Source organism: Thamnophis sirtalis, unplaced genomic scaffold (assembly GCF_051295495.1).
Source record: "Thamnophis sirtalis isolate CommonGarterSnake01/CBP01778 unplaced genomic scaffold, rThaSir2_p1.2 scaffold_2, whole genome shotgun sequence".
NCBI lineage: Eukaryota > Metazoa > Chordata > Lepidosauria > Squamata > Natricidae > Thamnophis > Thamnophis sirtalis.
Window position 1 is genome coordinate 47,583,282 of NW_028261382.1, and position 27,723 is coordinate 47,611,004.

The 27,723-nt window shown below is 47.3% G+C and overlaps 2 protein-coding genes and 1 long non-coding RNA gene across 3 annotated transcripts; all 3 read left to right on the plus strand.

The window, feature by feature from the left end:
- Window positions 1-3,886: 3,886 nt before the first annotated feature.
- On the plus strand, window positions 3,887-6,168 carry LOC148048751 (cystatin-like). The gene is made up of 3 exons (XM_087703450.1): window positions 3,887-4,111; window positions 4,896-5,015; window positions 6,049-6,168. The coding sequence occupies exons 1-3, from the start codon at window positions 3,887-3,889 to the stop codon at window positions 6,166-6,168; spliced, it is 465 nt and encodes a 154-aa protein (XP_087559576.1).
- A 16,023-nt stretch (window positions 6,169-22,191) lies between these two features.
- LOC148048752 (cystatin-like) lies at window positions 22,192-23,069 on the plus strand. The gene is made up of 2 exons (XM_087703451.1): window positions 22,192-22,419; window positions 22,893-23,069. The coding sequence occupies exons 1-2, from the start codon at window positions 22,192-22,194 to the stop codon at window positions 23,067-23,069; spliced, it is 405 nt and encodes a 134-aa protein (XP_087559577.1).
- Window positions 23,070-24,009: 940 nt separating this feature from the next.
- On the plus strand, window positions 24,010-26,210 carry LOC148048753 (uncharacterized). Its single transcript, XR_015695352.1, has 3 exons — window positions 24,010-24,114; window positions 24,884-25,003; window positions 26,038-26,210. It is a non-coding gene; the product is annotated as an uncharacterized LOC148048753 (long non-coding RNA).
- The last annotated feature ends 1,513 nt before the right edge of the window (window positions 26,211-27,723 follow it).

Sequence of the window (27,723 nt, forward strand, 5' to 3'; positions counted from 1 at the left end):
TATCTTCTGTATTCTATTCTATTCCTTATTGTTCCTGTTCTTGTTCCTGTTTCTATTCTATTCTATTCTATTCCTTCCTATTCCTATTCCTATTCCTTTTTTATTCTATTTTATTCTATTCTGAATCCTATTCTATTTTAGTCCTTCCTATTCCTATTTCTATTCTATTCTATTCTGAATCCTATTCTATTGTATTCTATTCTAATTTGGCAGAGAACACTGACATTGTCAATATCCTTCACACCACCAAGTTCAATATTTGCTCTTATAAGAATTCAATTGGAACATTCCTGACACATGTTCTCAAGAGAGTGACACAAGTGAGACCTTCTGGGCAATTTCACAGATTTGCCAGTGTAAAGCCAGATGTGTGGACATCAACTCCCAGAATTCCCCAGCCAGCTGGGTCCTTCACGTAGCCAAAGTCAGCCCCTGGAATATGGGCCTGTCATGTCTCCCCCTAATGTTTTGAATTGAAATTGTCCATGAAAATAATTAAAATCTCCTTCAGCAGAGGTGAGTGTTGAGCTCAGACATGGCAGGTTTGATCAATTAAACCGCAAATATATAATCAGAAATGGGCATCTAATCTCACCTCATGATTCCCTGGAAGTTGCTCACATTCCTGGATCTTCTGATATATCTTTGTCTTGCTGCTTTCCTTTTTATATTCTGTTTCTACCCCCTCCACAGTAAGATAGTATTTGACTCCAGTAATCACCTGGATTTAAAAATAAGAATCGGATAGAATTCTTTGTTAGCCAAATGTGATTGGACACACAAGGAATTTGTCTTTGGTGCATATGCTCTCAGTGTACATAAAGAAAAATAAAATAGAATAGAATACATTCATCAAGAATCAAAAGACAAGTTAAAGTGAAAGTCATTGGTTACTAATAAGCAAGACAACCATACCACTTATATTAGTAGTATACTTATATAAATGTTAAAGATGCAAGCAACATGGTTATAGTCATACGAACAACAGAAATCATGTCCTTCTGGTGCATAATAACAGTCCTTCCGTTAGGACACACCCTAAACTCCCTCCAGCACCCCCAAATCTTTTTATTGTTTCCAGAGCAATTCTGAGTCCTTTGGCTAACCCCAAGGACCCAATGAGCCCACCCATCCCTCAAAAAAACCCTCCCATCTCCAGACCCACACAAGTTTTCAAGTGTGATCTGACCCAGTGTGGTATAAAGCGATACTAGAACGTCAAAGAAGAGGGAGTCAAGCTATTCTCCAAAGCACCTGAAGGCAGGACGAGAAGCAAGGGATGGAAACTCATCAAGGAGAGAAGCAAGCTGGAATTAAGGAGAAACTTCCTGACACTGAGGACAATTAACCAGTGGAACAGCTTGCCACCAGAAGTGGTATGGGTTTCATCACTGGAAGTTTTTAAGAAGAGACTGGACAGCCATTTGTCTGAAATGGTATCACCCCCTGGTTGAGCTGGGGGGGGGGACTAAAAGACTAAAAGCCAATGCAATCCTAAACTGCATTAACAGAGGGATACAATCAAGATCAAGGGAGGTACTAATACCACTCTATTAAGTCTTAGTAAGGCCACACCTGGAATCCTGCATCCAGTTCTGATCACCACACATAAAAAAAGTGTTGAGACTCTAGAAAGAATGCAGAGAAGAGCAACCAGGATGATTAGGGGACTGGAGGCGAAAACATACAATGGACAGTTGCAGGAACTGGACATGGCTAATCTAGCGAAGAGAAGGAACAGTGAAGACATGATATCAGTCTTCCAATATTTGGAGGGCTGCCCCAGAGAGGAGGGAGTCGAACTTTTTTCCAAAGCACCTTTGAAGGCCAGACAAGGAACAATGGATGGAAACTGACCAAGGAGAGATTCAACCTGGAAATAAGGAGGAGTTTCCTGACAGTGAAATGTTGTCTTTGGAAGTTGTGGGAGCTTCATCACTGGAGGCTGGACTGCCATCGGTCAGAAATGGTGCAGGGTCTCCTGCTTGGGCAGGGGATTGGACTAGATGATCTCCAAACTTTATACCCCTCAGACAGGGTTCGCAACTTGGGAGTCCTCCTGGACCCACAGCTGACCTTTGACCACCATTTGACGGCTGTGACCAGGGGGGCATTTGCCCAGGTTCGCCTGGTGCGCCAGTTGCGACCCTACCTGAACCGGGAGGTCCTCACAACAGTCACTCGGGCCCTTGTGACCTCTAGGCTGGAATACTGCAACGTGCTCTACATGGGGCTGCCCTTGAAGAGCATCCGGCGACTTCAGCTAGTCCAGAACGCAGCCGCGCGAGTGATTGTGGGTGCACCTCGGTTCAACCACATAACACCTATCCTCCGCGAGCTGCGCTGGCTACCTGTTGATCTCTGGGTGCGCTTCAAGGTGCTACTTATCACTCATAAAGCCCTTCATGGTAGTGGGTCTCTGCACTTGAGAGACCGCCTCCTGCCAATTACCTCCCTGCGACCAATTAGATCACATAGATTAGGCCTCCTCCGAGTTCCATCTGCCAGTCAGTGCCGACTGGCAACTACACGGAGGAGAGCTTTTTCAGTAGTAGCTCCGACCCTTTGGAACGATCTCCCCGTGGAGATTCGTACCCTCACCACCGTCCAGACCTTCCGCACAGCCCTTAAGACCTGGCTAGCCCGTCAGGCCTGGGGACAAAGATAACTGTCCCCACCCGAATGATGAATGAATGTTGCTTACTATTTTACTTCTATGTATTGTTGTGTCTATTGTCTGTATACCCCCCCCCCTTATTTTATATAAGCCGCCCTGAGTCCCCTCAGGGAAAAGGGCGGCCTATAAGCATTAATAAATACCTAAATACCTAAATACAAGGTCCCTTCCAACTCTGTTATTCTGTATTCTATTCATCCTCTTAATCAAGGGATTCTCACCAGCTTTGCTTTGCAGTCAAAATTTCCCTTCTTGAAACCCCTCCCTCCCTTGCTTCAAATGTGTCCATGGATCATATTCTTTAGATTTTTCATCCCCCCCCCAAAAAATAGCTCCGTATCCCATGCAGAAAGAAGCCCAGATGCCCCTTGGGTGAAACTCTCCAGGGCTTTGAGGGGTGTGTGACAATCCTGGGGCTCCCCAAATCCTCATTATCCACCTGGTTAAACATAGCCTTATACAGTAGTAGTAGTTTACTTTATTATCTATAGAATTGAATTGAAAACCCCTGATATTGAATTATATTGGGGAAGGGGCGACAATCCTGGTTTGGAGTGGGACAATTTCCCCGCATCCTCATTGTCCACGTGGGGGCTCGGCTTCTGCTTAGGAACTACACAACTGGCAGGAGCGCTGATGTGTCCTAGCAGACCGCGAGGAGTAACTCAACTGACTCCCCCGCCATCCCCTCATCTACTTTCCCCCTAACCTCAACTAGGGGTACGTACTGGACCGAGAGGGGGACTCAAAGCGGGAGGAGGCGGCGAGCACCTGGGCAGCGGGGACGGTCCAGCCATGGAGGCAGGGCTTCTGGAGAATTGGCGTGGCTTCCGCCCAAGTGAGCGCCGCTGCCACCTGCAGCTCCTGCGGACGTAAGGCAAATCAGTGCTTAGGAAATGCACAGCTAGCAGGAGAGCTGGCGTTTTGTAGAAGTTTGCCAGTATTAACTCAGCAGACTCCCCCTCCCTCGCCCCTCCGATTTCAGCCTAAACTCAAATAGGGGTAAGAATTGGGCCAGAGGGGAACCCAAAGCGAGTGGAGACGGTGTGCATCTGGGCAGTGGAGGTGGTCTACCCACAGAGGGCGTGGCTTCTGGAGAATGGGCGTGGCCTCCACACAGGTGAGTTCCTCTGCCACTTGCAGCTTCTGCAGATCTAAGACAAATACCTTCTGGACCTGCCAGCGACCCTCTCTCTCGCCAGCCCCATGATGCACTCCCAGCTGCATGCCCCGTCCCTCCTAGGTCTCTTCGGTGCCCTCCTGATGCTGTGTCCGGAGCAGCTACTGGGGAACACCCAGGTTCTTTCCGACGTGTCCATCAATGCTCCGGGGGTGCGTAACGTCCTTGCCTTCGCCGTGGTGCAATTCAACAAGGACAAAATTGATGATGGCAGCTATTACCAGCTGCAGTATGTTGTAAAGATTCAGTCACCGGTAAGTGTCTGGAGGTGGGGAGGTTTTGGGGGTAGGTAGGTGAACAGCTTCCTTTGGGTCCTTGAAGTAGACAAAGGCCTCGGAATTGTTCTGGAAACAATACGAAGAGCGTTTAGAGTTATATACTGCTTCACCATTCTTTACAAGCCTCTAAGCTGTTTACAAAGTGAGCATCTTGTTCGATGCTTAGATCTGGGTCCTCATTTTATCAGGCTCGGAAGGACGGATGTTTGAATCAACCTCGAGCAGCTCAGAGTCTAGCTGCTAGCAGTGTGCAGAATTAGCCTGCAATATTGCATTCTAAGCGGAAGGGTGGGAGGGAGGGAGAAAGAAAGGGAGGGAGGGAGGGAGGAAGGAAGGAAGGGAGGAAGGAAGGAAGAACACTTAAGATTATATCCCGCTTCACAGTGTCTCTATGCAGTTTATAGAGTCAGCCTCTTGCCCCCAACAACCTCGGAAGGACGGAAGGCTGAGTCACCCTTGAGCCAGTCAGGAGTGAATTCCTGGAAGTTGGCAGAGTAAGCCGGCAATGCTGCAGTCTACCCACTCTGCCACCAGGGCTCTTAATAGAAGGGTTATGGGGTGCTGGAGGGAGCTAAGGGAGTGTTATAGGGGAGGGACAGTTATCGTGGACCAAAAGGACATGATTTCCACTGTTTGTATCTGATACAGAAATATTTCCGCATGAACTGATGTTCTTGCTGCTCTCAAGGCATAAAGTACATTCCGGGTTGCAATCAATGAAGCCGATTATGTATTCTAATTAATCAAATTTTTAATCCAGGTGACTAATCGGAACACATACTGTTTTATGGTGCACATGGTTAGAACAGAGTGTGAAAAGACATCGAGTAAGAGTTATCGCGAGATCCAGGAATGTACAGGTCTTCCAGGGCTCTCAAACGTAAGATTGGATGCCAAATTTCGATTATCTATTTAGGGTTTAATTGATAGAACCTGCCTTGACTGAGCTCATCAGCCACCTCTGCAAAGGAGATTTCAATAATTTCTATGGACGATTTCGATTCAAAACATTCGGGGTGACACGATAGCGGTGTTTGCTATTTGAGGGGCCGCCCCAAAGAAAAAAAGCGGGGGGTGTCAACCTATTCTCCAAAGCACCTGAAGGCAGGACAAGAAGCAACAGATGGGAACACCTGAGATAGTAGCACTGCTTTATTATGCCTTGATAAGGCCACCCTTGGAATATTGTATCCAGTGTTGGTCACCACGATATTTAAAAAAGGATGTTGAGACTCTGGAAAGAGGGCAGAGAAGAGGCAACAATGGAAGATTAGGTGGCTGGAGACTAAAGCATATAAAGAACAGTTGCAGGAATTGGGTATGTCTACTTCTATGAATTAAGGTCTAGCAGATAGCAGTATTCCAGTATTTGATGGGGTGCCAGAAAGAGGAGGGGCTCAACTTAATTTCCAAAAAACCTGAAGGCAAGACAAGAAGCAATGGATGGAAACTACTCAAGGAGAGCAGCCACCTAGAATTAAGGAGGACTTTTCTAAATGAGAATTAACCAGGGGAACAACTTGCCACAAGAAGTGATGGGTGCTCCATCACTGGTGGTTTTCAAGAAGAGACTGTGCAGCTATTTGTCTTGAATGGTACAGGGTCTCTTCCTTAAACGAGGGTGTCATGCCCCCATCGGAATTGGAATTTGTGGGGAGGGTGACCTGTGTGGGGGAGGAAGGCTCTGTTGGCCTTGTGGAAAACTGGGGACGGACAGAGTCCGTCCAGGCAAAACTTGGTATTGACTGTGGGAATGATTTGAGGGCCCAGTTGGAACAATAAAGAGAAGTTGGACTGGTACTCTGGCTATGTTGCTTTTGTGCCACGCCCCAGGTCATCACAAAGGGATTGGACTAGATGACCTTCAAGATCCCTCCCAACTCTCTTTTTCTCTTCCATTATTTCCCTTCCAGAACCCAGCCTGCTTCTTTAAAGTTACGCTCGGTTCTTCGCCGAACAATATGAACTTGGCAATGTCCGCCTGTTCCACAACTTTACGCGAACCTCCGCATAACCTCTTCTGCTCAGGATAAGGATTCTGAGGGTGCCCAGCAGTCGAGCAACCTCTGGTGTGCAAGCTGAGTTCACACCAAGCTTTGATTCTTCTGGCTCAAATCAAGAATGAGACGGTTTGCTTCAGCCCAAATTCACCTCTTCTGAGTGTCTGAAATTGTTCCTTGACGTTCAGGGAGGCCTTTTCTTCCACTTCTCCTCTTTTCTATAATGTTCATCTTTGAGAAGAATCAATATTTTGCTCATTCGGTTAATTAATCTTAATAAAGCTATCCGCATGATGCTTGTGTCCCTTTCTTGTCCAAGTCTTCTCCAACTTTCAGGCTTTGACACCCACAGCACAAAGAAACAATGGCTGGTCCAAGAAAGACTTTGCTTTGTCCAGAGTGGGGGGGAAATGGGAGCCTTCCCTGGGCTTTGCCAGTCCATGTGGTCTTTTTTAACCCATGATTGTCCCACCTGGGAGGAAGAGAGGCCATCAGGCCCCCTGAAGCATCCTTGGTGGGAACTGCAACAGCTGCCAGATGCTGAATAGGAAGAAATTTGGATCTTTTCCAAACTTCTGGAAACTTAAGCTGTGATTGTTTGATGTGTTTGCTAGTTTTCTTTTTGGTAACTACAGTTAACAAATTTAACAGAATCAATACTGTTTCTTTCCTACACTCTCCTTCATTGGCCTGTTATGCCTATGAATATGTCTTGCCAGTTAGGGATAATTACCGGGAAACTTTCAGGCGTATTGAATGAGGGAGAGAGGAGGGGGAGAGTGGGAGTGGTGGAGGTGGGGAAGAAGAGGAAAGGGAGGGAAAGAAAGGGGGGAGGCAGGAAGGGGAGAGGGGAGGGGAGAAAGGAAGGAGGAAGGAAAGAAAGAAGGAAAAAAGGACAAATGGAAGGAAGGAAGCAATAACACTTAGACTTATATACCACTTCACAGTGCTTTATAGTCCTCTCCAAATGGTTTACAGAGCCTGTTCCTGTTTCTGTTTCTATTCTATTCTATTCTATTCTATTCCTTCCTATTCGTATTCCTATTCCTATTCCTATTTCTTTTCTATTCTATTTTATTCTATTCTGAATCCTATTCTATTCTATTCCTTCCTATTCCTATTTCTATTCTATTCTGAATCCTATTCTATTGTATTCTATTCTAATTTGGCAGAGAACACTGACATTGTCAATATCCTTCACACCACCAAGTTCAATATTTGCTCTTATAAGAATTCAGTTGGAACATTCCTGACACATGTTCTCAAGAGAGTGACACAAGTGAGACCATCTGGGCAATTTCACAGATTTGCCAGTGTAAAGCCAGATGTGTGGACATCAACTCCCAAAATTCTCCAGCCAGCTGGGTCCTTCATGTAGCCAAAGTCAGCCCCTGGAATATTGGCGCTGTCGTGTCTCCCCCTAATGTTTTGAATTGAAATTGTCCATGAAAATAATTAAAATCTGAACTTTATGCCTTAAGAGCAGCAAGAACATCATTTCAAGAGGAAATATTTCCTCTTGAACAGATATGAACAGCATGTCCTTTTGGGCCATGATGACAGCCCTTTCTGTCCACAATCCAAAAATCCCTCCTTGGGAAGACCCCCTAAATTGCCTCCTGTCCCATCCCCATTCCCTTCCAGTTGGTCCCCTTCTTCTTTGGGGCAGCCCCTCAAATAGCAAACAATGATATCGTGTCACCTCTAATGTTTTGAATTGATAGTAGTCCATGAAAATAATTAAAATCCCCTATGCATAGTGGCTGCTGAGTTCAGACAAGGCAAGAAATCCATTGATTTAATTTATCAATTAAACTGCAAGTATATAATTGGAACTTGGCATCTACGCTCACCTCCTGATTCGGATCTTCTTATATATCTTTGTCTTACTGGTTTTCTTTTTACATTCTGCTTCAACCAACTCCATATGTAAAATGGTATTTGACCCCAATAATTACCCGGACTTAAAAATAAATACGTGGCCTTATAATTAATTAGAAAACATGATTGGATTCATTGATTGCGACCCGGAAAGCACTTTATGCCTTGAGAGCAGCAAGAACATCAGTTCAAGCGGGAATATTTCTTTATCAGATACGAACAGCAGAAATCATGTCCTTCTGGTGCATAATAACAGTCCTTCCGTTAAGACACACCCTAAGCTCCCTCCAGCACCCCCAAATCTTTTTATTGTTTCCAGAGCAATTCTGAGTCCTTTGGCTAACCCCAAGGACCCAATGAGCCCACCCATCCCTCAAAAAAAACCCTCCCATCTCCAGACCCACACAAGTTTTCAAGTGTGATCTGACCCAGTATGGTATAAAGCGATACTAGAACTTCAAAGAAGAGGGAGTCAAGCTATTCTCCAAAGCACCTGAAGGCAGGACGAGAAGCAAGGGATGGAAACTCATCAAGGAGAGAAGCAACCTGGAATTAAGGAGAAACTTCCTGACACTGAGGACAATTAACCAGTGGAACAGCTTGCCACCAGAAGTGGTATGGGTTTCATCACTGGAAGTTTTTAAGAAGAGACTGGACAGCCATTTGTCTGAAATGGTATCACCCCCTGGTTGAGCTGGGGGGACGGGACTAAAAGACTAAAAGCCAATGCAATCCTAAACTGCATTAACAGAGGGATACAATCAAGATCAAGGGAGGTACCAATACCACTCTATTAAGCTTTAGTAAGGCCACACCTGGAATCCTGCATCCAGTTTTGGTCACCACACTATAAAAAAAGTGTTGAGACTCTAGAAAGAGTGCAGAGAAGAGCAACCAGGATGATTAGGGGACTGGAGGCGAAAACATACAATGGACAGTTGCAGGAACTGGACATGGCTAATCTAGTGAAGAGAAGGAACAGTGAAGACATGATATCAGTCTTCTAATATTTGGAAGGCTGCCCCAGAGAGGAGGGAGTCGAACTATTTTCCAAAGCACCTTTGAAGGCCAGACAAGGAACAATGGATGGAAACTGACCAAGGAGAGATTCAACCTGGAAATAAGGAGGAATTTCCTGACAGTGGGAAGAATCAACCCATGGAACAAAAGTTGCCTTCGGAAGTGGTGGGAGCTTCATCACTGGAGGCTTTCAAGAAGAGACCGGACTGCCATTGGTCAGAAATGGTGTAGGGTCTCCTGGTTGAGCATGAGGTTGGACTAGACGACCTGTAAAGTGGAAGGGAAATCTGTTAATCTGTTAAATTCTCAGCATGGCTGGTCTAGGGAAGAGAAGGACCAGGGGAGAGAGGAGAGCAGTCTTCCAATATTTGAGGGGCTGCCCTAGAGAGGAGTTAGAGGGTCAAGCTATTTTCCAAAGCACCTTTGAAGGCCAGACAAGGAACAATGGATGGAAACTGACGAAGGAGAGATTCAACCTGGAAATAAGGAGGAATTTCCTGACAGTGGGAAGAATCAACCCATGGAACAGAAGTTGCCTTCGGAAGTGGTGGGAGCTTCATCACTGGAGGCTTTCAAGAAGGGACTGGACTGCCATCGGTCAGAAATGGTGCAGGGTCTCCTGCTTGGGCAGGGGATTGGACTAGATGATCTCCAAGGTCCCTTCCAGCTCTGTTATTCTGTATTCTATTCATCCTCTTAATCAAGGGATTCTCACCAGCTTTGCTTTGCAGTCAAAATTTCCCTTCTTGAAACCCCTCCCTCCCTTGCTTCAAATATGTCCATGGATCATATTCTTTAGATTTTTCATTCCCCCCCCCCCAAAAAAGCTCCGTATCCCATGCAGAAAGAAGCCCAGATGCCCCTTGGGTGAAACTCTCCAGGGCTTTGAGGGGTGTGTGACAATCCTGGGGCTCCCCAAATCCTCATTATCCACCTGGTTAAACATAGCCTTATACAGTAGTAGTAGTTTACTTTATTATCTATAGAATTGAATTGAAAACCCTTATATTGAATTATATTGGGGAAGGGGCGACAATCCTGGTTTGGAGGGGGAGAATTTCCCCGCATCCTCATTGTCCACGTGGAGGCTTGGCTTCTGCTTAGGAACTACACAACTGGCAGGAGCGCTGATGTGTCCTAGCAGACCGCGAGGAGTAACTCAACTGACTCCCCCGCCATCCCCTCATCTACTTTCCCCCTAACCTCAACTAGGGGTAAGTACTGGACCGAGAGGGGGACTCAAAGCGGGAGGAGGCGGGGAGCACCTGGGCAGCGGGGACAGTCCAGCCATGGAGGCAGGGCTTCTGGAGAAGGTTGTTGAGAAGGTGGTGGCCTTTCAGCTCCAGCGGTCCTTGGAGGAAGCCAGTTATCTTGATCCATTCCAGTCAGGATTCAGGCCTGGCTACAGCACAGAAACCGCTTTGGTCGCATTGACCGATGATCTCTGGAGAGCCAGGGATGGAGGCCATGCCTCCATCCTGGTACTCCTTGGTCTCTCTGCGGCTTTCGATACCATCGACCATGGTATCCTTCTGCGATGACTGCAGGAGGTGGGGGTGGGAGGCACTGTCTTACGGTGGTTCTCCTCTTACCTCTCGGACAGGTCACAATCGGTGTTAGTTGGAGGGCAGAGATCAACCCCTAGGCCCCTAACATATGGGGTGCCGCAGGGTTCGGTCCTGTCCCCCCTTCTTTTTAATATCTACATGAAACCGCTGGGCGAGATCATTCGACGGCACGGGATAAAATACCACCAGTATGCGGACGATACACAGTTGTATCTGTCCGCCCCGTGCCAACTCAATGAAGCGATGGACGTGATGAGCCAGGGCCTTGAGGCTGTTAGAGACTGGATGGGGGTTAACAAGCTTGTACTCAATCCAGATAAGACCGAGTGGCTGCTGTGCTTCCCTCCCACTAATTGGCCAAGTGTTCCATCTCTCAGGCTGGGGGGTCAAATACTACGCCCCTCAGATAGGGTCCGCAACTTGGGAGTCCTCCTGGACCCACAGCTGACTTTTGAACACCATCTGTCAGCTGTGACCAGGGGGTCATTTGCCCAGGTTCGCCTGGTGCACCAGTTGCGTCCCTACCTGAACCGGGAGGCTCTCACAACAGTCACTCGTGCCCTTGTGACCTCTAGGCTGGAGTACTGCAATGTGCTCTACATGGGGCTGCCCTTGAAGAGTATTCGGCGACTTCAGCTGGTCCAGAATGCGGCCGCGCGAGCGATCCTGGGTGCACCTTGTTTCACCCACGTAACATCTATCCTCCGCGAGCTGCACTGGCTGCCTGTTGATCTCCGGGTGCGCTTCAAGGTGCTAGTTGTCCCCCCCCCCCAGTCTGTTCTTAAAAGCTTCTTGAAAACTCACAGGAACAGAAGCTTAGTAACGTCCATAAAGGGAGGGGATCATCTCCGTGGCTTTGGGGCAGGGGGGAGACAATCTTGGTTTGGAGTGGGAGAATTTCCCGGCATCCTCATTCTCCACGTGGAGCCTCGGCTTCTGCTTAGGAAATACACAACTAGCAGGCGCGCTGACGTTTTCTAGCAGACCGCGAGGAGTAACTCAAGTGACTCCCCCGCCATCCCCCCACCGACTTCAGCCTAACCTCAACTAGGTGGGAGAATGGAACCGAAGGGGAACCCAAAGCGAGCGGAGACGGCGAGCACCTGGGCAGCGGAGATGGTCTAGCCATGGGAGAGGGGCTTCTGGAGAATGGGTGTAGCCACCTCTTAGGTGAGTGCCACTGCCAGAGGCTCCTGTGGATGTAAAGCAAATAGGTGGACGTTGGTCTGCTTCCCCGCCTGCCAGTCATCCTCTCTCTCGCCATCCCCATGGTACGCTCCGGGATTCCTGTCCCGTCCCTTCTCGCCCTCTTCGGCGCCCTCCTGGTGCTCTTCCCGGAGATGCCAATGGGAGACCCCGAGGGGTTTTACGACGTGCCCCTCACTGATCCGATTGTGCTGCTTGCTGTCGCCTTTGCTGTGGCGAAACACAACGACCGACGAAAGGAGAGCGCCAACTATTTCAAGTTGCTGCGTGTTGTACAGATGCAGGCACAGGTGTGTGTCTGGAGGTGGGAAGATTTTGGGGGGGGGATTTAGATGGGCAGCCTTGTTGTATCCTTCGAGCTGTTTACAAAGTCAGTATCTTGTCCCTAAAGATCTGGGTCCTCATTTTATCCATCTTGGAAGCACAGAAGGCTGAGTCATTCTTGAGCCAGTCAGGATTGAACTCCTGGCAGTTGGCAGAGTTAGCCTGCAATGCTGCATTCTAAACACTGTGCCACCAGGGCTCTTAATAGAAGGGTTTGGGGGTGCTGCTGGAGAGAGCTTAGGGGGTGTCCTAGTGGAGGGACTATTATCGTGGCCCAAAAGGACAGGATTCCTGCTGTTCGTATCGGGTAAAGAAATATTTCCGCTGGAACTGATGTTCTTGCTGCTCTCCAGGCATAAAGTCCTTTCCTGGTTGCAACCAATGAAGCTGATCATGTTTTCTAATTAATTAAAAGGCCACGTATTTATCTTTAAATCCAGGTGGAAGACGGGAAGGTAATGGAATACCATCTTATGGTGGAGTTGGTGAAAACTACGTGTCAAAAGAATGCCGGTAGGCTGACATATAAGAAGATCCAGAAATGCGAGGAACTTCCAGGGATTCCGGGGAGATTGGATGCCAAATCTATTTGCATTTTAATTAATAAATCTAATTAATTGAAGAAAGCTGCCTTGGCTGAGGGCAGCAGCAAAGGGGAGTTCAATAACTTACATGGACGATTTCAATTCAAAACATTAGGGGTGACATGATAGTGGTGTTTCCTATATGAAGGGCTGCCCCAAAGAAAACAGGAGACAACCTATTCTCCAAAGCACTTGAAGGCAGGACAAGAAGCCACGGATGGAAACACATAAAATAGTAGTACCACTTTATAATGCCTTGATAAGACCATACATGGAATATTGCATCCAGTTTTGGTCGCCACAATATATTAAAAAGATGTTGAGATGCTGGGAAGAGTGCAGGGAAGAGCCAAGAAGGATATTAGGGGACTGGAGGCTAAAACATACAGACAAAGAACAGTTGTAGGAATTGGATATATTTGAGGGACTGTCACAAAGAGGAGGGGGTCAATCAATTCTCCAGGGAACCAGAAGTTAGTACAAGACATAATGGATGGAAACTAATCAAGAAGAGAAGCAAAATAGCCTTTGTTGCTGCTTAGGAAATGCACAACTAGCAGGAGAGCTGGCGTTTTGTAGAAGTTTGCCAGACTCAGCAGACTCCCCCTCCCTCGCCCCTCCGACTTCAGCCTAAACTCAAATAGGGGTAAGAATTGGGCCAGAGGGGAACCCAAAGCGAGTGGAGACGGTGTGCATCTGGGCAGTGGACGTGGTCTACCCACAGAGGGCGTGGCTTCTGGAGAATGGGCGTGGCCTCCACACAGGTGAGTTCCTCTGCCACTTGCAGCTTCTGCAGATCTAAGACAAATACCTTCTGGACCTACCAGCGACCCTCTCTCTCGCCAGCCCCATGATGCACTCCCAGCTGCATGCCCCGTCCCTCCTAGGTCTCTTTGGTGCCCTCCTGGTGCTGTGTCCGGAGCAGCTACTGGGGAACACCGAGGTTCTTTCCGACGTGCCTGGCACTGATCCGGAGGTGGCTAACGTCCTCATCTTCGCCGTGGAGCAATACAACAAGGACAGAATTGACGACAGCAACTATTACAAGATACAGTATGTTTTAAAGCTTCAGTCACAGGTAAGTGTCTGGAGGTGGGGAGGTTTTGGGGGTAGGTAGGTGAACAGCTTCCTTGGGTCCTTGAAGTAGCCAAAGGCCTCGGAATTGTTCTGGAACCAATACGAAGAGCATTTAGAGTTATATACTGCTTCACTGTGCTTTACAGGCTCTAAGCTGTTTACAAAGTGAGCATATTGTTTGATGCTTAGATCTGGGTCCCTATTTTATCAACCTCGGAAGGACGGATGTTTGAATCAACCTCGAGCAGCTCAGAGTCTAGCTGCTAGCAGTGGGCAGAATTAGAGGAAGGGAGGGAGGGAGGGAGGGAGAAAGAAAGGGAGGGAGGGAGGGAGGAAGGAAGGAAGGGAGGAAGGAAGGAAGGAAGAACACTTAAGATTATATCCCGCTTCACAGTGTCTGTATGCAGTTTATAGAGTCAGCCTCTTGCCCCCAACAACCTCGGAAGGACGGAAGGCTGAGTCACCCTTGAGCCAGTCAAGATTGAACTCCTGGAAGTTGGCAGAGTAAGCCGGCAATGCTGCAGTCTACCCACTCTGCCACCAGGGCTCTTAATAGAAGGGTTATGGGGTGCTGGAGGGAGCTAAGGGAGTGTTATAGGGGAGGGACAGTTATCGTGGACCAAAAGGACATGATTTCCACTGTTTGTATCTGATACAGAAATATTTCCGCATGAAATGATGTTCTTGCTGCTCTCAAGGCATAAAGTACGTTCCGGGTTGCAATCAATGAAGCCGATTATGTATTCTAATTAATCAAATTTTTAATCCAGGTGACTAATCGGAGCAAATACTGTCTTGCGGCGGAGATGGTTAGAACAGACTGTGAAAAGACATTGGAAAAGAGTTATCATGAGATCCAGAAATGTGGAGGTCTTCCAGGGCAAATGAACGTAAGATTGGATGCCAAATTTCGATTATCTATTTAGGGTTTAATTGATAGAACCTGCCTTGACTGAGCTCATCAGTCACCTCTGCAAAGGAGATTTCAATAATTTCTATGGACGATTTCGATTCAAAACATTCGGGGTGACACGATAGCGGTGTTTGCTATTTGAGGGGCCGCCCCAAAGAAAAAAAGCGGGGGGTGTCAACCTATTCTCCAAAGCACCTGAAGGCAGGACAAGAAGCAACAGATGGGAACACCTGAGATAGTAGCACTGCTTTATAAGGCCTTGATAAGACCACCCTTGGAATATTGTATCCAGTGTTGGTCACCACAATATTTAAAAAAGGATGTTGAGACTCTGGAACGAGGGCAGAGAAGAGGCAACAATGGAAGATTAGGTGGCTGGAGACTAAAGCATATAAAGAACAGTTGCAGGAATTGGGTATGTCTACTTCTATGAATTAAGGTCTAGCAGATAGCAGTATTCCAGTATTTGAGGGGCTGCCATAAAGTGGAGGGGCTCAACTTAATTTCAAAGAACCTGAAGGCAAGACAAGAAGCAACGGCTGGAAACTAATCAAGGAGAGCAGCCACCTAGAATTAAGGAGGAGTTTTCTAAATGAGAACAATTAACCAGTGGAACAACTTGCCACCAGAAGTTATGGGTGCCCCATCACTGGTGGTTTTCAAGAAGAGACTGTGCAGCCATTTGTCTGGAATGGTACAGGGTCTCTTCCTTAAACGAGGGTCTCATGCCCCCATCGGAATTGGAATTTGTGGGGAGGGTGACCTGTGGGGGAGGATGGCTCTGTTGGCCTTGTGGAAAACTGGGGACGGACAGAGTCCGTCCAGGCAAGGCTTGGTATTGACTGTGGGAATGATTTTGGGGCCCAGTTGGAACAATAAAGAGAAGTTGGACTGGTACTCTGGCTATGTTGCTTTTGTGCCACGCCCCAGGTCATCGCAAAGGGATTGGACTAGATGACCTTCAAGATCCCTTCCAACTCTGTTTTTCTCTTCCATTATTTTCCTTCCAGAACCCAGTCTGCTACTTTAAAATTATGGTTGGTTCTTCGCCGAACAATTTCAACTTGCCAATGTCCGCCTGTACCACATCTCTACGCCTACGTCCATATAACTACTTCTGCTCAGGATAAGGATTCTGGGGATGCCCAGCATTTGAGCAACCTCTGGTGTGGAATCTAACACCAAGCTTTGATTCTTCTGGCACAAATCAAGAATGAGACGGTTTGCTTCAGCCCAAATTCACCTCTTCTGAGTTTCTGAAATTGTTCCTTGACGTCCAGGGAGGCCTTTTCTCCCACTTCTCCTCTTTTCTATCATGTTCATCTTTGAGAAGAATCAATATTTGGCTCATTCAATTATTCATTCATTCATTCAATTAATCACAATAAAGTTATTGTTGTGATGTGGGCTTGTGTCCCTTTCTTGTACAAATCCCACCCAACTTTCAGGCGTTGACACCCACAGTACAAAGACACAATAGCTTGTCCAAGAAAGACTTTGCTATGTCCAGAGTGGGGTGGGAAATAGGGGTCTTCCCTGGGCCTTTCCCAGTCCATGTGGTCTTTTATAACCCATGAGTGTCCCACCTGGGAGGAAGAGAGACCATCAGAGACCCCTGAAGCATCTTTGGTGGGAACTGCAACAGCTGCCGGATCCTGAATAGGAAGAAATTTCTAAACTTTCTAAACTTCTGGAAACCTTAACTGTGGTTCTTGGATGCCTTTGACAATTTTCTTTTTGGTAACAACAATTAACAAGTTTTAACAGAATTAATACTGTTTTTTTTCCTATAGGCCTATGCCTATGAATATGTCTTGCCATTTAGGGATGTTGTTCGATGCTTAGATGTGGGTCCTCATTTTATCAACCTTGGAAGGACGAATGTTTGAGTCAACCTCCAGCGGCCCAGAGTCTAAATGCTAGCAGTTGGAAGAATTAGCCTGCAATATTGCATTCTAAGCAGAAGGGAGGGGGCAGGGAGGGAGGGAGGGAGGGAAGGAGGAAGGAAGGAAGGAAGGAAGGAAGGAAGGAAGGAAGGGGAGATAGGTTGAAATGGAGGGACAGAGTGAGGAAGGAAGGAGAAATAAAGAGGGTGGAAGGGAGGTTTGAATGGGAGGGAGGGAGGATATGAAGAAAGGAAGGAGAAACCAGCTGGAGAGAAAGGAAGGTGTTAATATGCAGAAAACACATAAGCTCACCTGCCCATTGTGCCCCCATCATGTATCCTTGGGTTCCTCTTGGGAGCGTCAGAGAACGCAACTTTTGTGGCTCTTTTCCTGGGTGGCCAAGGGATTTGAGGCTCCAGAGCAGGAGACCGTTCGGTTCTTCGTCGAACGAAATGACCTTGGCAATGACCGCCTGTACCAAAACCTCACGCCCACCTCCGAATAACCTCTCCTGCTCAGGCTAAGGATTCTGAGGGTGCCCAGCATTTGAGCAACCTCTGGTGTGGAATCTGAGTTCACACCAAGCTTTGATTCTTCTGGCTCAAATCAAGAATGAGACGGTTTGTTTCAGCCCAAATTCACCTCTTCTGAGTTTCTGAAATTGTTCCTTGACGTCCAGCGAGGCCTTTTCTTCCACTTCTCCTCTTTTCTATAATATTCATCTTTGAAAAAAATCAATATTTGCCTCATTCAATTAATCACAATAAAGTTATTGTTGTGATGTGGGCTTGTGTTCCTTTCTTGTACAAATCCCGCCCAACTTTCAGGCGTTGACACCCACAGTACAAAGACACAATAGCTTGTCCAAGAAAGACTTTGCTATGTCCAGAGTGGGGTGGGAAATAGGGGTCTTCCCTGGGCCTTTCCCAGTCCATGGGGTCTTTTTTAACCCATGAGTGTCCCACCTGGGAGGAAGAGAGACCATCAGAGACCCCTGAAGCATCCTTGGTGGGAACTGCAACAGCTGCCAGATGCTGAATAGGAAGAAATTTGGATCTTTTCCAAACTTCTGGAAACTTAAGCTGTGATTGTTTGATGTGTTTGGTAGTTTTCTTTTTGGTAACTACAGTTAACAAATTTAACAGAATCAATACTGTTTCTTTCCTACACTCTCCTTCATTGGCCTGTTATGCCTATGAATATGTCTTGCCAGTTAGGGATAATTATCGGGAAACTTTCAGGCGTATTGAATGAGGGAGAGAGGAGGGGGAGAGTGGGAGTGGTGGAGGTGGGGAAGAAGAGGAAAGGGAGGGAAAGAAAGGGGAGGGAGGCAGGAAGGGGAGAGGGGAGGGGAGAAAGGAAGGAGGAAGGAAAGAAAGAAGGAAAAAAGGACGAATGGAAGGAAGGAAGCAATAACACTTAGACTTATATACCACTTCACAGTGCTTTATAGTCCTCTCCAAATGGTTTACAGAGCCTGTTCCTGTTTCTATTCTATTCTATTCTATTCCTTCCTATTCCTATTCCTATTCCTATTTCTTTTCTATTCTATTTTATTCTATTCTGAATCCTATTCTATTGTATTCCTTCCTATTCCTATTTCTATTCTATTCTATTCTGAATCCTATTCTATTGTATTCTATTCTAATTTGGCAGAGAACACTGACATTGTCAATATCCTTCACACCACCAAGTTCAATATTTGCTCTTATAAGAATTCAGTTGGAACATTCCTGACACATGTTCTCAAGAGAGTGACACAAGTGAGACCTTCTGGGCAATTTCACAGATTTGCCAGTGTAAAGCCAGATGTGTGGACATCAACTCCCAAAATTCCCCAGCCAGCTGGGTCCTTCATGTAGCCAAAGTCAGCCCCTGGAATATGGGAGCTGTCATGTCTCCCCCTAATGTTTTGAATTGAAATTGTCCATGAAAATAATTAAAATCTCCTTCAGCAGAGGTGAGTGTTGAGCTCAGACATGGCAGGTTTGATCAATTAAACCGCAAATATATAATCAGAAATGGGCATCTAATCTCACCTCATGATTCCCTGGAAGTTGCTCACATTCCTGGATCTTCTGATATATCTTTGTCTTGCTGCTTTCCTTTTTATATTCTGTTTCTACCCCCTCCACAGTAAGATAGTATTTGACTCCAGTAATCACCTGGATTTAAAAATAAGAATCGGATAGAATTCTTTGTTAGCCAAATGTGATTGGACACACAAGGAATTTGTCTTTGGTGCATATGCTCTCAGTGTACATAAAGAAAAATAAAATAGAATAGAATACATTCATCAAGAATCAAAAGACAAGTTAAAGTGAAAGTCATTGGTTACTAATAAGCAAGACAACCATACCACTTATATTAGTAGTATACTTATATAAATGTTAAAGATGCAAGCAACATGGTTATAGTCATACGAACAACAGAAATCATGTCCTTCTGGTGCATAATAACAGTCCTTCCGTTAGGACACACCCTAAACTCCCTCCAGCACCCCCAAATCTTTTTATTGTTTCCAGAGCAATTCTGAGTCCTTTGGCTAACCCCAAGGACCCAATGAGCCCACCCATCCCTCAAAAAAACCCTCCCATCTCCAGACCCACACAAGTTTTCAAGTGTGATCTGACCCAGTGTGGTATAAAGCGATACTAGAACGTCAAAGAAGAGGGAGTCAAGCTATTCTCCAAAGCACCTGAAGGCAGGACGAGAAGCAAGGGATGGAAACTCATCAAGGAGAGAAGCAACCTGGAATTAAGGAGAAACTTCCTGACACTGAGGACAATTAACCAGTGGAACAGCTTGCCACCAGAAGTGGTATGGGTTTCATCACTGGAAGTTTTTAAGAAGAGACTGGACAGCCATTTGTCTGAAATGGTATCACCCCCTGGTTGAGCTGGGGGGGGGGACTAAAAGACTAAAAGCCAATGCAATCCTAAACTGCATTAACAGAGGGATACAATCAAGATCAAGGGAGGTACTAATACCACTCTATTAAGCCTTAGTAAGGCCACACCTGGAATCCTGCATCCAGTTTTGATCACCACACTATAAAAAAAGTGTTGAGACTCTAGAAAGAATGCAGAGAAGAGCAACCAGGATGATTAGGGGACTGGAGGCGAAAACATACAATGGACAGTTGCAGGAACTGGACATGGCTAATCTAGCGAAGAGAAGGAACAGTGAAGACATGATATCAGTCTTCTAATATTTGGAAGGCTGCCCCAGAGTGGAGGGAGTCGAACTATTTTCCAAAGCACCTTTGAAGGCCAGACAAGGAACAATGGATGGAAACTGACCAAGGAGAGATTCAACCTGGAAATAAGGAGGAATTTCCTGACAGTGAGGACAATCAACCCATGGAACAGAAGTTGCCTTCGGAAGTGGTGGGAGCTTCATCACTGGAGGCTTTCAAGAAGAGACTGGACTGCCATCGGTCAGAAATGGTGCAGGGTCTCCTGCTTGGGCAGGGGATTGGGCTAGATGATCTCCAAGGTCCCTTCCAGCTCTGTTATTCTGTATTCTATTCATCCTCTTAATCAAGGGATTCTCACCAGCTTTGCTTTGCAGTCAAAATTTCCCTTCTTGAAACCCCTCCCTCCCTTGCTTCAAATGTGTCCATGGATCATATTCTTTAGATTTTTCATTCCCCACCCCCCAAAAAAAATAGCTCCGTATCCCATGCAGAAAGAAGCCCAGATGCCCCTTGGGTGAAACTCTCCAGGGCTTTGAGGGGTGTGTGACAATCCTGGGGCTCCCCAAATCCTCATTATCCACCTGGTTAAACATAGCCTTATACAGTAGTAGTAGTTTACTTTATTATCTATAGAATTGAATTGAAAACCCCTGATATTGAATTATATTGGGGAAGGGGCGACAATCCTGGTTTGGAGGGGGAGAATTTCCCCGCATCCTCATTGTCCACGTGGAGGCTCAGCTTCTGCTTAGGAACTACACAACTGGCAGGAGCGCTGATGTGTCCTAGCAGACCGCGAGGAGTAACTCAACTGACTCCCCCGCCATCCCCTCATCTACTGTCCCCCTAACCTCAACTAGGGGTAAGTACTGGACCGAGAGGGGGACTCAAAGCGGGAGGAGGCGGCGAGCACCTGGGCAGCGGGGACGGTCCAGCCATGGAGGCAGGGCTTCTGGAGAAGGTTGTTGAGAAGGTGGTGGTCTTTCAGCTCCAGCGGTCCTTGGAGGAAGGCAGTTATCTTGATCTATTCCAGTCAGGCTTCAGGCCTGGCTACAGCACAGAAACCGCTTTGGTCGCATTGACCGATGATCTCTGGAGAGCCAGGGATGGAGGCCATGCCTCCATCCTGGTACTCCTTGGTCTCTCTGCGGCTTTCGATACCATCGACCATGGTATCCTTCTGCGACGACTGCAGGAGGTGGGGGTGGGAGGCACATATGGGGTGCCGCAGGGTTCGGTCCTGTCCCCCCTTCTTTTTAATATCTACATGAAACCGCTGGGCGAGATCATTCGACGGCACGGGATAAAATACCACCAGTATGCGGACGATACCCAGTTGTATCTGTCCGCCCCGTGCCAACTCAATGAAGCGATGGACGTGATGAGCCAGGGCCTTGAGGCTGTTAGAGACTGGATGGGGGTTAACAAGCTTGTACTCAATCCAGATAAGACTGAGTGGCTGCTGTGCTTCCCTCCCACTAATTGGCCAAGTGTTCCATCTCTCAGGCTGGGGGGTCAAATACTACACCCCTCAGATAGGGTCCGCAACTTGGGAGTCCTCCTGGACCCACAGCTGACTTTTGAACATCATTTGTCAGCTGTGACCAGGGGGGCATTGGCCCAGGTTCGCCTGGTGCACCAGTTGCGTCCCTACCTGAACCGGGAGGCTCTCACAACAGTCACTCGTGCCCTTGTGACCTCTAGGCTGGAGTACTGCAATGTGCTCTATATGGGGCTGCCCTTGAAGAGTATTCGGCGACTTCAGCTGGTCCAGAATGCGGCCGCGCGAGCGATCATGGGTGCACCTTGTTTCACCCACGTAACATCTATCCTCCGCGAGCTGCACTGGCTGCCTGTTGATCTCCGGGTGCGCTTCAAGGTGCTAGTTGTCCCCCCCCCCCCAGTCTGTTCTTAAAAGCTTCTTGAAAACTCACAGGAACAGAAGCTTAGTAACGTCCATAAAGGGAGGGGGTCATCTCCGTGGCTTTGGGGCAGGGGGGGGACAGTCTTGGTTTGGAGTGGGAGAATTTCCCGGCATCCTCATTCTCCACGTGGAGCCTCGGCTTCTGCTTAGGAAATACACAACTAGCAGGCGCGCTGACGTTTTCTAGCAGACCGCGAGGAGTAACTCAAGTGACTCCCCTGCCATCCCCCCACCGACTTCAGCCTAACCTCAACTAGGTGGGAGAATGGAACCGAAGGGGAACCCAAAGCGAGCGGAGACGGCGAGCACCTGGGCAGCGGAGATGGACTAGCCATGAGAGAGGGGTTTCTGGAGAATGGGTGTAGCCACCTCGCAGGTGAGTGCCACTGCCAGAGGCTCCTGTGGATGTAAAGCAAATAGGTGGACGTTGGTCTGCTTCCCCGCCTGCCAGTCATCCTCTCTCTCGCCATCCCCATGGTACGCTCCGGGATTCCTGTCCCGTCCCTTCTTGCCCTCTTCGGCGCCCTCCTGGTGCTCTTCCCGGAGATGCTAATGGGAGACCCCGAGGGGTTTTACGACGTGCCCCTCACTGATCCGATTGTGCCGCTTGCCGTCGCCTTTGCTGTGGCGAAACACAACGACCGACGAAAGGAGAGCGCCAACTATTTCAAGTTGCTGCGTGTTGTACAGATGCAGGCACAGGTGTGTGTCTGGAGGTGGGAAGATTTGGGGGGGGGATTTAGATGGGCAGCCTCGTTGTATCCTTCGAGCTGTTTACAAAGCCAGCATCTTGTCCCTAAAGATCTGGGTCCTCATTTTATCCATCTTGGAAGCACAGAAGGCTGAGTCATTCTTGAGCCAGTCAGGATTGAACTCCTGGCAGTTGGCAGAGTTACCCTGCAATGCTGCATTCTAAACACTGTGCCACCAGGGCTCTTAATAGAAGGGTTTGGGGGTGCTGCTGGAGAGAGCTTAGGGGGTGTCCTAGTGGAGGGACTATTATTGTGGCCCAAAAGGACAGGATTTCTGCTGTTCGTATCGGGTACAGAAATATTTCCGCTGGAACTGATGTTCTTGCTGCTCTCCAGGCATAAAGTCCTTTCCTGGTTGCAACCAATGAAGCTGATCATGTTTTCTAATTAATTAAAAGGCCACGTATTTGTCTTTAAATCCAGGTGGAAGACGGGAAGGTAATGGAATACCATCTTATGGTGGAGTTGGTGAAAACTACGTGTCAAAAGAATGCCGGTAGGCTGACATATAAGAAGATCCAGAAATGCGAGGAACTTCCAGGGATTCCGGGGAGATTGGATGCCAAATCTATTTGCATTTTAATTAATAAATTTAATTAATTGAAGAAAGCTGCCTTGGCTGAGGGCAGCAGCAAAGGGGAGTTCAATAACTTACATGGACGATTTCAATTCAAAACATTAGGGGTGACATGATAGTGGTGTTTCCTATTTGAAGGGCTGCCCCAAAGAAAACAGGAGACAACCTATTCTCCAAAGCACTTGAAGGCAGGACAAGAAGCCACGGATGGAAACACATAAAATAGTAGTACCACTTTATAATGCCTTGATAAGACCATACATGGAATATTGCATCCAGTTTTGGTCGCCACAATATATTAAAAAGATGTTGAGATGCTGGGAAGAGTGCAGGGAAGAGCCAAGAAGGATATTAGGGGACTGGAGGCTAAAACATACAGACAAAGAACAGTTGTAGGAATTGGATATATTTGAGGGACTGTCACAAAGAGGAGGGGGTCAATCAATTCTCCAGGGAACCAGAAGTTAGTACAAGACATAATGGATGGAAACTAATCAAGAAGAGAAGCAAAATAGCCTTTGTTGCTGCTTAGGAAATGCACAACTAGCAGGAGAGCTGGCGTTTTGTAGAAGTTTGCCAGACTCAGCAGACTCCCCCTCCCTCGCCCCTCCGACTTCAGCCTAAACTCAAATAGGGGTAAGAATTGGGCCAGAGGGGAACCCAAAGCGAGGGGAGACGGTGTGCATCTGGGCAGTGGACGTGGTCTACCCACAGAGGGCGTGGCTTCTGGAGAATGGGCATGGCCTCCACAGAGGTGAGTTCCTCTGCCACTTGCAGCTTCTGCAGATCTAAGACAAATACCTTCTGGACCTGCCAGCGACCCTCTCTCTCGCAAGCCCCATGATGCACTCCCAGCTGCATGCCCCGTCCCTCCTAGGTCTCTTCGGTGCCCTCCTGGTGCTGTGTCCGGAGCAGCTACTGGGGAACACCGAGGTTCTTTCCGACGTGCCTGCCACTGATCCGGAGGTGGCTAACGTCCTCATCTTCGCCGTGGAGCAATACAACAAGGACAGAATTGACGACAGCAACTATTACAAGATACAGTATGTTTTAAAGCTTCAGTCACAGGTAAGTGTCTGGAGGTGGGGAGGTTTTGGGGGTAGGTAGGTGAACAGCTTCCTTGGGTCCTTGAAGTAGCCAAAGGCCTCGGAATTGTTCTGGAACCAATACGAAGAGCATTTAGAGTTATATACTGCTTCACTGTGCTTTACAGGCTCTAAGCTGTTTACAAAGTGAGCATCTTGTTTGATGCTTAGATCTGGGTCCCTATTTTATCAACCTCGGAAGGACGGATGTTTGAATCAACCTCGAGCAGCTCAGAGTCTAGCTGCTAGCAGTGGGCAGAATTAGAGGAAGGGAGGGAGGGAGGGAGAAAGAAAGAAAGGGAGGGAGGGAGGGAGGAAGGAAGGAAGGGAGGAAGGAAGGAAGGAAGAACACTTAAGATTATATCCCGCTTCACAGTGTCTCTATGCAGTTTATAGAGTCAGCCTCTTGCCCCCAACAACCTCGGAAGGACGGAAGGCTGAGTCACCCTTGAGCCAGTCAAGATTGAACTCCTGGAAGTTGGCAGAGTAAGCCGGCAATGCTGCAGTCTACCCACTCTGCCACCAGGGCTCTTAATAGAAGGGTTATGGGGTGCTGGAGGGAGCTAAGGGAGTGTTATAGGGGAGGGACAGTTATCGTGGACCAAAAGGACATGATTTCCACTGTTTGTATCTGATACAGAAATATTTCCGCATGAAATGATGTTCTTGCTGCTCTCAAGGCATAAAGTACGTTCCGGGTTGCAATCAATGAAGCCGATTATGTATTCTAATTAATCAAATTTTTAATCCAGGTGACTAATCGGAGCAAATACTGTCTTGCGGCGGAGATGGTTAGAACAGACTGTGAAAAGACATTGGAAAAGAGTTATCATGAGATCCAGAAATGTGGAGGTCTTCTAGGGCAAATGAACGTAAGATTGGATGCCAAATTTCGATTATCTATTTAGGGTTTAATTGATAGAACCTGCCTTGACTGAGCTCATCAGCCACCTCTGCAAAGGAGATTTCAATAATTTCTATGGACGATTTCAATTCAAAACATTTGGCGTGACACGATAGCGGTGTTTGCTATTTGAGGGGCCGCCCCAAAGAAAAAAAGCGGGGGGTGTCAACCTATTCTCCAAAGCAGCTGAAGGCAGGACAAGAAGCAACAGATGGGAACACCTGAGATAGTAGCACTGCTTTATAAGGCCTTGATAAGACCACCCTTGGAATATTGTATCCAGTGTTGGTCACCACAATATTTAAAAAAGGATGTTGAGACTCTGGAACGAGGGCAGAGAAGAGGCAACAATGGAAGATTAGGTGGCTGGAGACTAAAGCATATAAAGAACAGTTGCAGGAATTGGGTATGTCTACTTCTATGAATTAAGGTCTAGCAGATAGCAGTATTCCAGTATTTGAGGGGCTGCCATAAAGTGGAGGGGCTCAACTTAATTTCCAAAGAACCTGAAGGCAAGACAAGAAGCAACGGCTGGAAACTAATCAAGGAGAGCAGCCACCTAGAATTAAGGAGGACTTTTCTAAATGAGAACAATTAACCAGTGGAACAACTTGCCACCAGAAGTTATGGGTGCCCCATCACTGGTGGTTTTCAAGAAGAGACTGTGCAGCCATTTGTCTGGAATGGTACAGGGTCTCTTCCTTAAACGAGGGTCTCATGCCCCCATCGGAATTGGAATTTGTGGGGAGGGTGACCTGTGGGGGAGGATGGCTCTGTTGGCCTTGTGGAAAACTGGGGACGGACAGAGTCCGTCCAGGCAAGGCTTGGTATTGACTGTGGGAATGATTTTGGGGCCCAGTTGGAACAATAAAGAGAAGTTGGACTGGTACTCTGGCTATGTTGCTTTTGTGCCACGCCCCAGGTCATCGCAAAGGGATTGGACTAGATGACCTTCAAGATCCCTTCCAACTCTGTTTTTCTCTTCCATTATTTTCCTTCCAGAACCCAGTCTGCTACTTTAAAATTATGGTTGGTTCTTCGCCGAACAATTTCAACTTGCCAATGTCCGCCTGTACCACATCTCTACGCCTACGTCCATATAACTACTTCTGCTCAGGATAAGGATTCTGGGGATGCCCAGCATTTGAGCAACCTCTGGTGTGGAATCTAACACCAAGCTTTGATTCTTCTGGCACAAATCAAGAATGAGACGGTTTGCTTCAGCCCAAATTCACCTCTTCTGAGTTTCTGAAATTGTTCCTTGACGTCCAGGGAGGCCTTTTCTCCCACTTCTCCTCTTTTCTATCATGTTCATCTTTGAGAAGAATCAATATTTGGCTCATTCAATTATTCATTCATTCATTCAATTAATCACAATAAAGTTATTGTTGTGATGTGGGCTTGTGTCCCTTTCTTGTACAAATCCCACCCAACTTTCAGGCGTTGACACCCACAGTACAAAGACACAATAGCTTTTCCAAGAAAGACTTTGCTATGTCCAGAGTGGGGTGGGAAATAGGGGTCTTCCCTGGGCCTTTCCCAGTCCATGTGGTCTTTTATAACCCATGAGTGTCCCACCTGGGAGGAAGAGAGACCATCAGAGACCCCTGAAGCATCTTTGGTGGGAACTGCAACAGCTGCCGGATCCTGAATAGGAAGAAATTTCTAAACTTTCTAAACTTCTGGAAACCTTAACTGTGGTTCTTGGATGCCTTTGACAATTTTCTTTTTGGTAACAACAATTAACAAGTTTTAACAGAATTAATACTGTTTTTTTTCCTATAGGCCTATGCCTATGAATATGTCTTGCCATTTAGGGATGTTGTTCGATGCTTAGATGTGGGTCCTCATTTTATCAACCTTGGAAGGACGAATGTTTGAGTCAACCTCCAGCGGCCCAGAGTCTAAATGCTAGCAGTTAGAAGAATTAGCCTGCAATATTGCATTCTAAGCAGAAGGGAGGGGGCAGGGAGGGAGGGAGGGAGGGAGGGAGGGAGGGAGGGAGGAAGGAAGGAAGGAAGGAAGGAAGGAAGGAAGGAAGGAAGGAAGGAAGGAAGGAAGGAAGGAAGGAAGAAGAAACCGGTTGGAGAGAAAGGGATAATAGGCATAATTAGCAGGCAGCCTTCAGGTGTATTGAATGAGGGAGGGAAGGAAGGGAATAGGAGGGAGGATGAAAGGAGGAAGGAAGGAAGGAAGGAAGGAAGGAAGGAAGGAAGGAAGGAAGGAAGGAAGGAAGGAAGGAAGGAAGGGGAGATAGGTTGAAATGGAGGGACAGAGTGAGGAAGGAAGGAGAAATAAAGAGGGTGGAAGGGAGGTTTGAATGGGAGGGAGGGAGGGAGGATATGAAGAAAGGAAAGAGAAACCAGCTGGAGAGAAAGGAAGGTGCTAATACGCAGAAAACACATGTATCCTTGGGTTCCTCATGGGAGCGTCAGAGAACGCAACTTTTGTGGCTCTTTTCCTTGGTGGCCAAGGGATTTGAGGCTCCAGAGCAGGAGACCCTACACCCTTTCTGACCGATGGGCCATCCAGTCTCTTCCTTAAATGTCTTTGGGGAGGGGCGACAATTCTGGGGCACCCAAATCCTCATTATCCACCTGGATAAAGGTAGCCTTGGCTGCTGCTTAGGAAATGCACAACTAGCAGGAGAGCTGGCATTTTGTAGAAGTCTGCCAGTATTAACTCAGC

Bases quoted from the DNA above. Each gene is read 5' to 3' on its own strand.
- LOC148048751 (XM_087703450.1), top strand. From the start codon at position 3,887: ATGCACTCCCAGCTGCATGCCCCGTCCCTCCTAGGTCTCTTCGGTGCC. The intron at 4,112-4,895 runs GTAAGTGTCTGG...TTTTTAATCCAG, and splicing joins TTGTAAAGATTCAGTCACCG to GTGACTAATCGGAACACATA. The intron at 5,016-6,048 runs GTAAGATTGGAT...TTTCCCTTCCAG, and splicing joins GTCTTCCAGGGCTCTCAAAC to AACCCAGCCTGCTTCTTTAA.
- LOC148048752 (XM_087703451.1), top strand. From the start codon at position 22,192: ATGGTACGCTCCGGGATTCCTGTCCCGTCCCTTCTTGCCCTCTTCGGC. The intron at 22,420-22,892 runs GTGTGTGTCTGG...CTTTAAATCCAG, and splicing joins TTGTACAGATGCAGGCACAG to GTGGAAGACGGGAAGGTAAT.